This window comes from Phoenix dactylifera, unplaced genomic scaffold (genome assembly GCF_009389715.1).
Source record: "Phoenix dactylifera cultivar Barhee BC4 unplaced genomic scaffold, palm_55x_up_171113_PBpolish2nd_filt_p 002582F, whole genome shotgun sequence".
NCBI lineage: Eukaryota > Viridiplantae > Streptophyta > Magnoliopsida > Arecales > Arecaceae > Phoenix > Phoenix dactylifera.
This window is the reverse complement of record NW_024069755.1, coordinates 2573-14841: the sequence shown is the minus strand read 5'-3', so window position 1 is coordinate 14841 and position 12269 is coordinate 2573. Positions and strand designations below refer to the sequence as shown.

At 39.1% G+C, this 12269-nt stretch overlaps 1 protein-coding gene across 2 annotated transcripts; it reads right to left on the bottom strand.

Moving 5' to 3' along the window:
* Positions 1-3694: 3694 nt before the first annotated feature.
* Positions 3695-4882, bottom strand: LOC120109711. Of its 2 annotated transcripts, none has more exons than XM_039123420.1 (3): positions 4149-4882; positions 3976-4055; positions 3695-3900 (listed from the first exon to the last, which is right to left on the bottom strand). In XM_039123420.1, the coding sequence occupies exons 1-3, from the start codon at positions 4867-4869 to the stop codon at positions 3823-3825; spliced, it is 879 nt and encodes a 292-aa protein (XP_038979348.1). In that variant the 5' UTR covers positions 4870-4882; the 3' UTR covers positions 3695-3822. The 2 variants fall into 2 exon arrangements, with proteins under 2 accessions (XP_038979348.1, XP_038979349.1); XM_039123421.1 differs by having other exon boundaries at positions 3976-4043.
* Between the last annotated feature and the right edge of the window lie 7387 nt (positions 4883-12269).

Below are 12269 nucleotides of genomic sequence, written 5' to 3'. Positions count from 1 at the left end.
ATAACAATGGTTATTAATATCCTTCTCTTCATGATTTGAATTTTACTAGTGAATAATGTGATTTTTTTTTTTGATGTTGATTAGGGATCTTATGGTTGAACAAGAATTATCAAAGGAAAAAAAGAAAGGAAAAGAGAAGAAGCCTTCTTGATCTTATATAGGAGGGGCGGGTTTGTGAATCTAAGCATCAAATCAAGGATCCTTATTTGATCCAAAGCATTAAAGACCTAATTTTTATTAAAGGTATAATAGGAATTACATAATTTTTCAGAAAAATGAATAGTCAAAACATAAGCACTCTGAAAATCTGTCACGTTTTCATGGTCAACTAAACATGCCAAAAGTACTTTTCCAAGCATCCTCTTTGTATAAATCTGTTTCTCAGGAATCATAATCCTACGAGAGAAAATGCTTTCCGCGAACCAAACAAGCCCTTAAGGCCAACCCTAACCCAACCCAATTTGGGGTTGAGTTGGGAATTTTTAGCCCAAGCCCAAGCCCAAGAAATATATAAAAACCTCGACCCCAACCCCACCCAATGAATAGTTGGGTGGGCAATTCTATGTTGAAACCAACCCATGTTGCACCACTACCACCTTTTTTTTGACATTGGCACTCTCCTATTAAGTGAATTGTCGTCATATTTCACAGGGGCTTTTTTCACTAATTTAGAAATATCATATGCGAGCAGCTTCTTGTGGTGGTTGTTAATAAAAGCTTTTAAAAAGAAATAGCATTCTCCTATGTAAACAGTTGTTATGGTGTTGGTTGAAAAGGGCCTAGTTTTTATTTGTATATTTTATTTTGGCTTTCCCTATGAGAGTGGACTATTATGGTGGTAGCTAGAAGGACCACTTCTCTAAATCTGCAGTTTCTTTTATGTGAACAGGTTGTTATGCTGCCTTATGTTTTTTCTCTATGATTTTTCATCAATGACTGGTGATGTTTCTATCATCCAGGTCACTTTGCAATGTGTTGCCTACAGATTTGTGCTCTTGCTGTCAGCCATGATGAGTGCTCAAATTTCACCATTAATTCTCGACCATGCCCTAGTTTTGTTTACTGCCCTTGGCAGTTCATATAGTAGCAACTACTTGTACTAGTTACCAATTTGCCTTATGTGGAGGTTTAAATTTCATGAAGATTGGCTTTACTAAGTACATATTGTAAGTAGGATGTCCAGTTAACAATTGTTGCAACTCAAGGGTGAGGCAATGATGACAAACCAGCTCACCATGGTTGACCTTATGAACAGCATGCTATTTCAAGCAGCTAATGTGACACAATGACAATGGTAATTGTTCTAAGCAAGATTCGCCATCTCGGTGCTGAACCCCATACCGGTGCCACACTAGCACAATGTTGGTATAGTATGGAATCTTTTCAGTGTATCGAGTGTCAGTACGCCACCCTTACCAGATACAGATACCGATCCGGTACGGTACGCCCCATACCGTCCAGTTCGGGCAGGTACAACAAACCATGGTTCTAAGCCTCTCTCATACTTATTCAATAGACAATTTCAAAGGCATGCTACATCATGAGATGGATCCTATTCAAAAGGTAATGCTCTATTGCTCAATCTTTTACTTTTTATAACCGTGTGTTTGATTATTAACCGCATATATTGCACATATTCCAAGGGACCATTACACCAACCCATTATCATTAACTATATGCATTGCAATATTGCATTCAAAAGGGGGGTATCAGGCCAACCCATTATCATGTTCTGTTGATAATTAGCTCTCAACGAGTCCATCACAAACATCCTGATGATGCCCCAACTAGTTATCACCAACCTTGATTATGCATGTATAGATTATTATTACGATTTGCACTGGGTTTAAGTTAAGCTTAGTACTTAGGAAAGTTTTTAATACTTAAGGATATTTTGTCCAATAGTTGTAAAAAGCAGCTAAAATTGTTGAATTTATCCTCCGACCAAAATGGCAATGGAGCCTATTCCTGAGAAAATTACCCAATTGCAACCAAATTGCCTTATCCCTCCACCATGGGATAAGTGACTTTCTAGAGAATGAAAATGGCTACTCTCTAAACCCATTCTACAAGAAAAGACAGCCTTAGAAGAGAAAGTATAAACTGAAAGAAAATTTTGAAGGATGCACGAGTTATTTTGCTTCCTTTTAAAAGTGTTGCACTTGTCATCAATTAAGTATAATAACAAGAATTCCCAAATCCCACCAGCTCTACAAATTTGAGGAAATCCTGGTTTTTGCATGCACTCCTCTATCATTCTTTTCTTGAAATGAACAAATAAGTAAATTTAAATTGATATTATGTTTTCATGTATTCCCAACATTTTATTGCTCAATAATATTCTTGAATGAAAAATTTGAAGCATAACGTCTTAGGTTTCAGGAATTAAACAAATCAATCCAAAAACTCTTGGTTCTTCTAACCATTGAAATAATAAACTCAATGTGAATCTAAACAAAAGAAGTTCATGTGTTACATGGACTTGGATTCATGTGTCAATAGGGAATGTGTCTAGCATCAGATCCTTTGAAATCTAAGAATTTCTTCTTATAAAAGCCATGTTCTAGTGTTATAACAATCAAGGTATGCGGAGCCGACCGAACCGACGTACCGATGGGGACCGGTACCGGTTCATGTGGATAGGCGCGCATCCGCATTTTAAGCCACGGAGTGGCATTAAATGCCCACGCGGGGCCAAGTGGGCTCACGCTCGAGTATGGTGCCGCGTGGGCTCGCTACCCAGCGTGGGAAACCGCGCACGGGCACGGTTCTCTGCGCGTGGAATCGCGCGCGGGCGCGAGCGATTCCCCGCTCGCGCCCGTGCGGGCGTGCTGCCACGCACGCGGAAACCTTTTTTTTTCTTTTCTTTTTTTTTCTTTCTTTCGTCTTCCTCCTTCCCGAACTCTCTTCCTCTCCTTTCTTCCCCTCTCTCCTCCTCTCTTCTCCTCTCTTTTCCCCCTTCTCCCGCGAGCAAAGAAGAGGCCGGAACCGTGAGCAAGACGGGTGATCCTCGTCGGCCCGAGGGAGGAGGTCGGCCCGAGGTGACAGGTAGGCTTCTTCTCTTCTTCTTCTTCTCCTCTCTCTCTTCTTCCTCTTCTTCCTCTTCTTTCTTCCTCTTTCTTCCTCTTCTTCCTTTTCTTCTCCGGTGCCGGTACCAGGCTTGTACCGGTTCGCACCAGTACGGGCAAGGAGCCGTTCGGTTATGACCCCCTGTGGAGTCGGAACCAAATTCAATGGCTGTACCATACCGGTGCTAGCCGGTACCGGTACGGTACAGACTGAACGGTCAGTTCCGACCAGTTCAGCAGACCCTGATAATAATTTTTATGTCCGGAAAATAGATTCACACCTGGATTTCCTATAGCCTTTGAGATCAGATTTTGAGGACAGATAAAGAAACTTGTTTCCTTTCTTGAATTAATTAGTCAGCCAAACCTAGACACCTTCAAGCAAATGGGAGAGAAAAAACAGAACAAGCAAAGAGGGCAGCTAGAGGAGATAAGATAGATAAGATAGCAGAGAAGAGCTCATTGATGTACTCTATATCTCTTTTGCCAACTTACTTAAGTCAATTAAAACCAATCTTTTGAATCATGAATAAAGCAGATCAACTAGTGTGAGGCCTTGTAACCAAGATATGGTATCACATGTTTTTTCACCCTATCATGGAACACCATAAGAAGATAGGGTTGAAAACTCAGTTTCAGTTTCGATTTCGACTGGCTCCATAGAAGGTATATCACTTCAGTGTTGGAAGGTATATCATAAACAAATGACGAATGTAATAAGAATGAATGCAATCCAGATGATCACTACAGAACATCAGTGAAATGCATAACTCGCTAACCAAGTCAAGAGGAAGTATAAGAACGATGCAAGTGCTGGAGCAGAACTTGGATCCTACAACAATGAATTAAGACAGCATCAAAGGCAGCCACTTGTTATGAAATATTCAACCAAGTTTATTAGGCTAACCTTGTCAGAATGGTGATTAAGTATATGCTGGTTCCTGAAGGACCCAATATAATTGGAAAGAAGCTCATCTGGAGGTGATTCTGTTTACAAATTAGTAAATATTTTGATATTGTGCGAAAACACATCAGCAGTCTCTTGCAAGTACATAGATTGAACTTTCAAGTTAGGCATACCAGCATGAGATCCTTTTTCACATTTATCCTCTGACATAGCTCTAGGCAGATGATGGCTGTTTTCCACAGATGGTGAATATCCTTGGTACACCTCTTCACAACGCACAGAATGAGAGTTTAGATTATCAATTGCTTCAGCATCTCCCATTACTACGGATGCAGGAAAACTATTAAGCTCCTGATCCTTCGCATCACATAATTCACTGGCTATGTCATAGATGAATGGCCCTGCTGATTCTACAGGCTGATGATTAAAATTTGCATTACTGTTTTGCTTGAGATTCATCCCGGAAGGCCCTTCATTATTTCCCATTAGAAGATTTTCTCCAGAACAGCTAACCTTGCATTTTCTGTGGCGCTGCCACCTAAACAATCTTCTGTGCTTTCTGGATGTGCTACTGAAGACATGCAAGGAAGACTTTTCGAAAGCATCTGCAATATTAGGATCAATAGCGCTGCATTTGTTCTGTGAGCATGAGGACACTTCTTGTTTATGATGCATCACTTTGGCATGTGAAGAGAAAAGGTTTTCAGTTTTGATTGCTTTACCAGATTTCGTACAATTTTTAAGGCTACATGCAGATTTCTTCTGTTCCAATGCAGATGTTTGACAAATTACATTACAATAATGCTGTCTTATGAAATCCTCAGAGTGAAAATGTGGATTAGTGTTTGATCCATGTTGAATTTTTGTAGAGAAGATATTGGTATCAGTGATCATGCCAGCAGTTTGGTCCCCCCAAAATACATTGTAAATCGGTCTGCCTGCTTGTTCTTTGACTACCCTTTGCATGTCTTTTGTGCTTGGCAACTACGATGCCATGACAATCAGAACCTAAGGAATCAACACCCGGTGAGTTATTTGGCTGTAGAACAGAAGATGAGAAATCCATAGTTGGTCCCTCGTCCAAATCATCTCGCCTTCTCTTCAATTTAGGTCCTAACGAATGCTGAAGCATTTCAAACAAATAATGAGGCGAACAGTGTTCTGGTTGATATCTTAAATAATATCTTAGCGGTCTTAGAAGCAATGAATACTGCGATGTAATATGATTAAAAACAGAAACAAATATAGAACAGATGATGATAAGAAATCTAGAAAATTTTTGCTTTTGTTAGTCACATCTACATCTAGCATTCAAATCATTTTCATGCAGCATAACATTGTGATAAATGTTCTGAACCAGAAGGAAAAGATGTGAGAGAGGCACAGCTAATGGAATATTTGTGTTAGCACGTAATCTGAAAAAACACCTCAACATGATTAATTGCAATAGTGCCTATAGAACTCAGAGACATGGACGGAAATGAAAAAGCATTTTAGATAAATGCATTTCTACAGACTGCACATATTGAGTTGCGATATAGTAGGGGTCTAGCCTCAAATAATTCTCGATTCCAATATTAAACATTCATATGCCCTATTTGATCATTTTTTTTTCCAATATCGTCTTCTACCAAGAATGTTTAATTCTAAATGAGACCCTCGTGCCATGAAAGTTCGTTTGTAGAAGCTCAATATAACATTGTACTTTTGTTCACAATCCCATGGAAACAACTGTCTTGCCACCACATGTCATTAACTTGGAGTTACACTTAACATAATTGACAGATTTTAACCAGTGCAACAACAAGCAGTTTTGTCTATATCAAGAAATGTGGAACTGTCCCGAACCGTCTGGTACGGGGCATATCGAGCTATGCTGGCGACGATCTAGGACGGTTCCAGCATTTAAAACGGTAAACTGGCAAGTAGGGGGAGAGAAAGAAGGAAAGAGAAAAATAGAGAGAGGGGAGGAGAAAGGGAGAGGGAGAGGGAGAGGGAGAGGGAGGGAGGGCCGCAAGAGGGGCACCGGAGCGGCACCAGAGGGCTGGAGCAGGTGCTCCGCCCTCCAGACCCCTGTTTCTACCGGAGGGGCGCCGGAGGGCACCAGAGGCCTCTAGAGGGGCACCAAAGAGTTGGAGCAGGGGCTCCGCCCTCTGGACCCTTGTTTCGAAACAGGGGTCCAGAGGGCGGAGCCACTGCTCTAGCCCTTAGCAGCCCTCCAATGCCCTTGAAGACTTCCGGTGGCCCTCTCTCCCTCTCCCTTCCTCCCCCTCTTTCGAAACAAGGGTCCGGAGAGCGGAGCCCCTAGTCTGGCCCTCTACGGCCCTCCAGTGTCCTCCGAAGGCCTCCGGTGGCTCTGCCTCCCTCTCCCTTCCTCCCCATCTCTCTCTTTTCCTCTCTCTCTCTCTCATTCTCCCTCTCCTGCTCCGTCACCCAACCTGTTGTGTCAGTACCGGCCCGACAAGGAACGGCACGGGGACGTACCAAACCGTGCTGCCGGCCGACCGGTACCGGCACAGTAGACCTTGGTCTGTATTATGGTAGGTACACTTACCAAGTCTGATTTTCCATTTCATAGTGCACCAATTTGGATTTCTTGTTATACCTTACCTGAGATTAAGTGCATTCAGGTGTATGAGCTGGGAAGGAAGCTTCAAAGAGGTTTAGGGTAACAAAGTACATAACCTTAAGCTCCAAAAATAAAATCCTATGGAGATTCTGAAATGGCCATGGAATTCTGTGCAAAACATGAATTCTTCTGTGAACCTGCACAGCATTATGCCTGATCTATAGTGACGACATTTGCAGCTAAATCCAATCTCTCTCTCTAGTCTCTACCCTACAATCATTTGACTTGCACAGACATACAAGGAATCACTTAATATAGGGTTGTGATGCATATTCTTTAGTTTAGTGTTTTTGTTTTTTTTTTTTTTTTCGTGTGTGTGTGTGGTTCCCAATGATTAATTTGTTATGATACTAAAGGGATGCATATTTCTTAAAGTCACTTAGATTTTTTGACTTTCTGCACCTGAGCCTTCAAATCATTAATGTGTTTATGATCTGAAAATTGATTGGTTTAAGTTCCCATAGTTCATGATCAAAAGGACCCATGTGGATCAACCATGTTCAGAAGATCATCAACCCTGGGTATAAGAATCGAATCAAACTTTGATTTGCAAGAATGGCAGCCTATTTCATAATTACAACAATATAAGATTTGCCCAAATTTCATTAGGTACCTGTTTAGTAGTATTGCTATCATAGGCATGGGATATCTTCCAGCATGGATGAAAGGACAGGGGGGAGGATGCAGAAAGGATGGAGAAGTTTACATGATTCGGAATGGCCATCAATTTCAAAATCACAGGATTTTGAAATGCAATCCCCCCACTTCTAATTTTATGACCTTGTTTACTTAGCCAATTCCCACATGTGTGGGAGATGTCACAGAAGTACAATAAACAAGCTCTAAGAGTTTGTATAATCCATCGCTATCTTGGATGTGAGTTTAGCATTATCACTGTCTCCCTAATACTAATCCATTGTGTGCTTAGAAATCATTTCATGTATGAAACAATGCAGTATTGCTCCTTATGTGGTTTCATGAGTAAGCTGTAGGGACATGTATCGCGCTTTGCTCTGCCTGGTTCTCAATTCCAGGTTATGTCATTCACTTTTCATATTCAAGTGAGTGAGTCATAGGGGTATCCCAACATTCACATTCATGTGCTTTCAATACACTTCTAACAAATATTTAGAAAGTGATCCAATGTGTCAGGAAGAATTTGAATACAAGAAAAATCCAATCAGGAAAACGTACTAAAAAGGTAAATGACATCCAAAGTTTTTGCATATAGCTGTAACTTCTGAGAATGATTTAGACCAGAATGTATAATTTGTCATGTAAAAAATTTAATTCAGATGACAAGTCATGATTACCAGATTGGACTTGTTCTTCAAGCATAACGACTGCTGATTTTTTGTTAACATTGATGCAGTACACAAGGACTCTGGACGTTGAAGAATTCTATTCAACGGGGTTCCTGAGACTTGATAGTGATTTTTGTTTGCAATCGGTATGAAAATAGATGAAAACTGTAGAAGAAAAGCCATCAATGGATTGCCAATCTGCAGATTTCACAATGTTTTCTTTTAACAAATAAACAACAAGCTCAATTAAACAGAAAAATTAAGGAGCTAAAGATCAAAGAACTTACCCTAGTCAAAAGAAGATCCCAAGCACGAGTATAGAGAAATTCACCAGTGGGGCTGAAACAACTTTGCTAGCAGGCACAAATGAATAATACAATCATATCAAGTTACTTAAACAAAATAAAGATAAAAGCAGCTAAGAGAATCAACAGCCACTATGCAAGCGGATGGAATATCAACAATGACATACATATATCATGCTCTTAGGTACTTTCTCAAAGTACATCAACTGAGAATGACTTCTAAAATCTTGTAAACAAAAAGCAGATGTCCCTGTCATGAGCTCGTGTCACAACATACACCAAATGCTCATATTCCCTTTCTTATTACAACATTGATCACAGCAGAACAGTCAATCATTATGCCAACCCTTATTTTTGGTCATAGACATTTTATGTGTACATGCCATCAAAAGTATTTATGAACAACCACAGTTCATCATGCTGGACTATATGCAGACAACATAGACTCTTATCTCCAATATGTGCAAATGCAAAAGAACACCGCATTCCATTTCATAACTACCAATTCATCAACATACCTTATCATAATTACTGCATAGCACATTGGTGAACTCTTGTGGCTTGTCAATTATCAACTCCATTGTATTTGCAACAATCTGAATATAAAGTAATTCTTTAAGAATGTAAGGAATATGTGTAGATGTTGTCAAATGTGCTAAACAAATGCGTGTATTCACATATATGTATATGTATGCATATCACAATATTTATATACATGTACATGTACATGCAAACATATAGATACTGAATGGTACGGTTAGACTCATCTTTTATATAAAGCATAACAACCACAGCTAGGCCCAGTGAGTGCATAAAAGATTAACAAATGAATGGTGAAGCTCACAGCAGTAGAAAATAGAAACTAACATACAAACAAAACTTAAACTGCCTTAAAACATGAACAAAACAAAATTAAATAAATCCATCTTAATCATTTATTAAATGATTCAGAATACATACGAAAAGAAAATAGAAGATCTCAAAATGATGAAAGAAACACCTTGCTTCAATTAAAAGTTAACAAAAGGCATATATGCAAGTCTACAAAAAGAATATGATCCTATTCTTCATATCATCAACAAAGATCCGATGCAAAAATTAATTGTCAATCCTCTATGGATCATTATGTACAAAAACTAGGATATTGCTAATACATACATAATTATCCTTACATAGTAGGTGTTCTCAAAGTAGGGTTGGGAATTGGGTTGGTTCGAACTAGATACAGGTCACGTTTGATACAGATAGGTCAAAATATGTCAGCCCAAACCTGTCCATTTATGAAACAGGTCAAAAATCCAAACCCAAACCTGACCATTTTATTAAGCAAGTAACTTAAACCGACTTGCGACGGGTTGAATCAAGTTAAACAAGCTAAATGTGTTAAGCATTACCACCCCTAGCTCAAAGAGACTGAAGATTAATCTCTCACAAGGCACACAATACAGTGGGAAGACTGGAAAGAACAATTTAGAAGAGTTCTTTGATTCCAAATTTTCAAGATATTGGCCTTTAAAGGAACATCTAAACTAAGACTTTATATTGGGATGAGAAGGCTGAGGTTTTTTGTCCTTTTGTTAAGACTACAACAACTCTTCACTAGCAACTGTACATTAACATATCTTTGATTTCGTCATTAGGATAATAGAGGGATGCGTGAAACCATGGTTTACCATAGCAAACCATACCACCCCTTATAAGATCTGCCGAACTAGGCCGAACCACCCGGTTCAGGCAGTACCGAGCCGACCCGGTGCGGAACAGCAAAGAGACCGGCCGGAACCTATACTTTTTGGACCGAAAACGGCCAGTTCGATGCTGACTCGGTGCGAACCGGTCGGTTTGCACCAAGTCAACATGATTTCGAACCGAGTTGATTGCCGCCATTGTGGCATGATTGCGGCTACTATGGCATGATTGCGGCTACTGTGGCACTATGGCAATAACGCCACAGTCCACCTGATGCCTTTAAAAGGCACTAAAGGCATTGGAAAGGCCTTCTCTTGCCCTTCCAATGGAATTTGACACAGGCTCCGCCGCTTTTCTTTTCAAAAACTCCATAAACAACACGTACTTAGGCTGTCAGAAGAAAGAGACGAGGCGAAATAAGGTGTGCTTCCTCTCTCCTATCTCCTTCCTTCTTTTTTGGGAGAAACTTGAAAAAATAGCTAAAAAATTACAAAATAAGAGATCATGTCAACACAAAAAAAGAATAGCTACAAAACCTAAATGCCATAAAGGAAGAAAAGAAGTAACTATAGCAAAGACATCATTAACATTAAATGATATGTGATGATGGCCTATTAAGTCGCCACTTACTGCACCTATAAAAAGTAATGAAGTCATTCATGGATCACGATTAAAGATGTTGTGTTGAATTAAATCAAATAATTTAAAAATTTGAAAACTAAATTAGTCAACGGCCAAGTGGCAAGCATCCGTGCACAAGCAAGGGAGCAAACATGAAAAAATTCCCAAAGAAAGCAAACCATGACAAGTGTCATGCATCCAGCGCAAGAGCAAGCATGGAAAGGCCTCTCGAAGAAGGAAGGAAACGTGGACGGCCAAGATGCAATAAGCCGAAGAATCAAAGGAGCACAAGAAGACACGTCATCAATCCGCGGGAGGGAAATCTTCTTCTTTTGACGTGCCTGAGCCTATATAAAGGGCTCTAGAGATCATTTCAAAGAACAATCAAAATTTTCTCTTCTCCCTATTCAAGAGTCTAGATAAAAAGGGCTCTAAGGATCATTGGGGAGAAAAGAAATAAAGAAAATTTTTCTTCTCATAATTTTTCTAAGTTTCTTTTGAGGTATCTGCAAGCGTGAACGTGCTCTTCTTTCTTCCCCTGGAGGCGCACTGACGGGAAAAGACGTGGTTCTGTATTGAGTCGTCGTATCTCTAGGAGATCTGTGCCAGCAGATCCGTGCATGGGGGGCATAAACTTTCCTGGGACAATGCATCAGCGTGCTTCGATCCACAGGCCATCTTCTCTCTCTTTCTTCATTTTATTATTATATTGTCAAGTTAATTATTTGCTAGTTTATTCTTCTTATTTATTGTTTTTGAATATTAGAAATATTTAATTTATCAATTATATTTGTGCATCTAGGCTAACAATCCAGGAAAGTTTATGTACTGTTAGCACTAGATTTTAGATTGCAATATTTATTATATATTTTGCTGCATAATTATAAATTATTATATTTTAGCTGTTACACATTTATGCTAGCTTTACTTTAGTACTTAATTTTTCAAGCAAAATATTAGATTGCCTAACCTCCAAGAGATTTATTAATACCTCCATTTGGACTCCTCATGAAGTAATTTCCAGATTCCATTCAAACGAAAATTCGGAAATTGGTTAATTCATAGGAGCTAGCTTAATATTGCACTTAGGATAAAATTGAACGATATCTAGTGAAATTATCTATGAATAACAGTGTCTAAGAAAAACTTGTCCAAAAAGGCAATATGTGCCTAAGAAAGGCTGGTACTTAAGTGAGCCAAGTGCTCCACCACTGATCTGGAGTTGATCTGGCTGTTATTCTTTGGATTTTTCAACTAGACATTTAAAGTTCAAATTAGATATCAGTGCAATAATTTGACATAAATATTTTTATTTTCATAGGTGTCAAAACTGTGTTAATTAAGTTACAAATCAATGGCTTCCTACATATCTGAAAACCTTAGTGCTAAACTTGAAAAGTTTAATGGTCAAACTTTTAGGAGGTAGTAGAATCAAATGCGGTCCTGGCATAAGAGAAGTTTGATTTTGAATTTAAATTTTCCCTCATGTGGCTGATTAGAAACTTATTTCATGCTCACCTTCCCCATTTGATTTTCAGCATGTGCCCCGCATGGAATAAGTTTGAATTTGAATTTGAATTTTCCCCCAGGCGGTTGATTAAGAAGTAGTTTCAATTATCCCGCCAACAAGCTATGTATGGCACATAAGTCTTAGGTCTATATAAGAGAGTCATAGGCCTTTTGTGAGAAAATATCTTTGATCATTGTATTTGTTTTTTAATGCATTTGAATTTAATCCCAAAATCA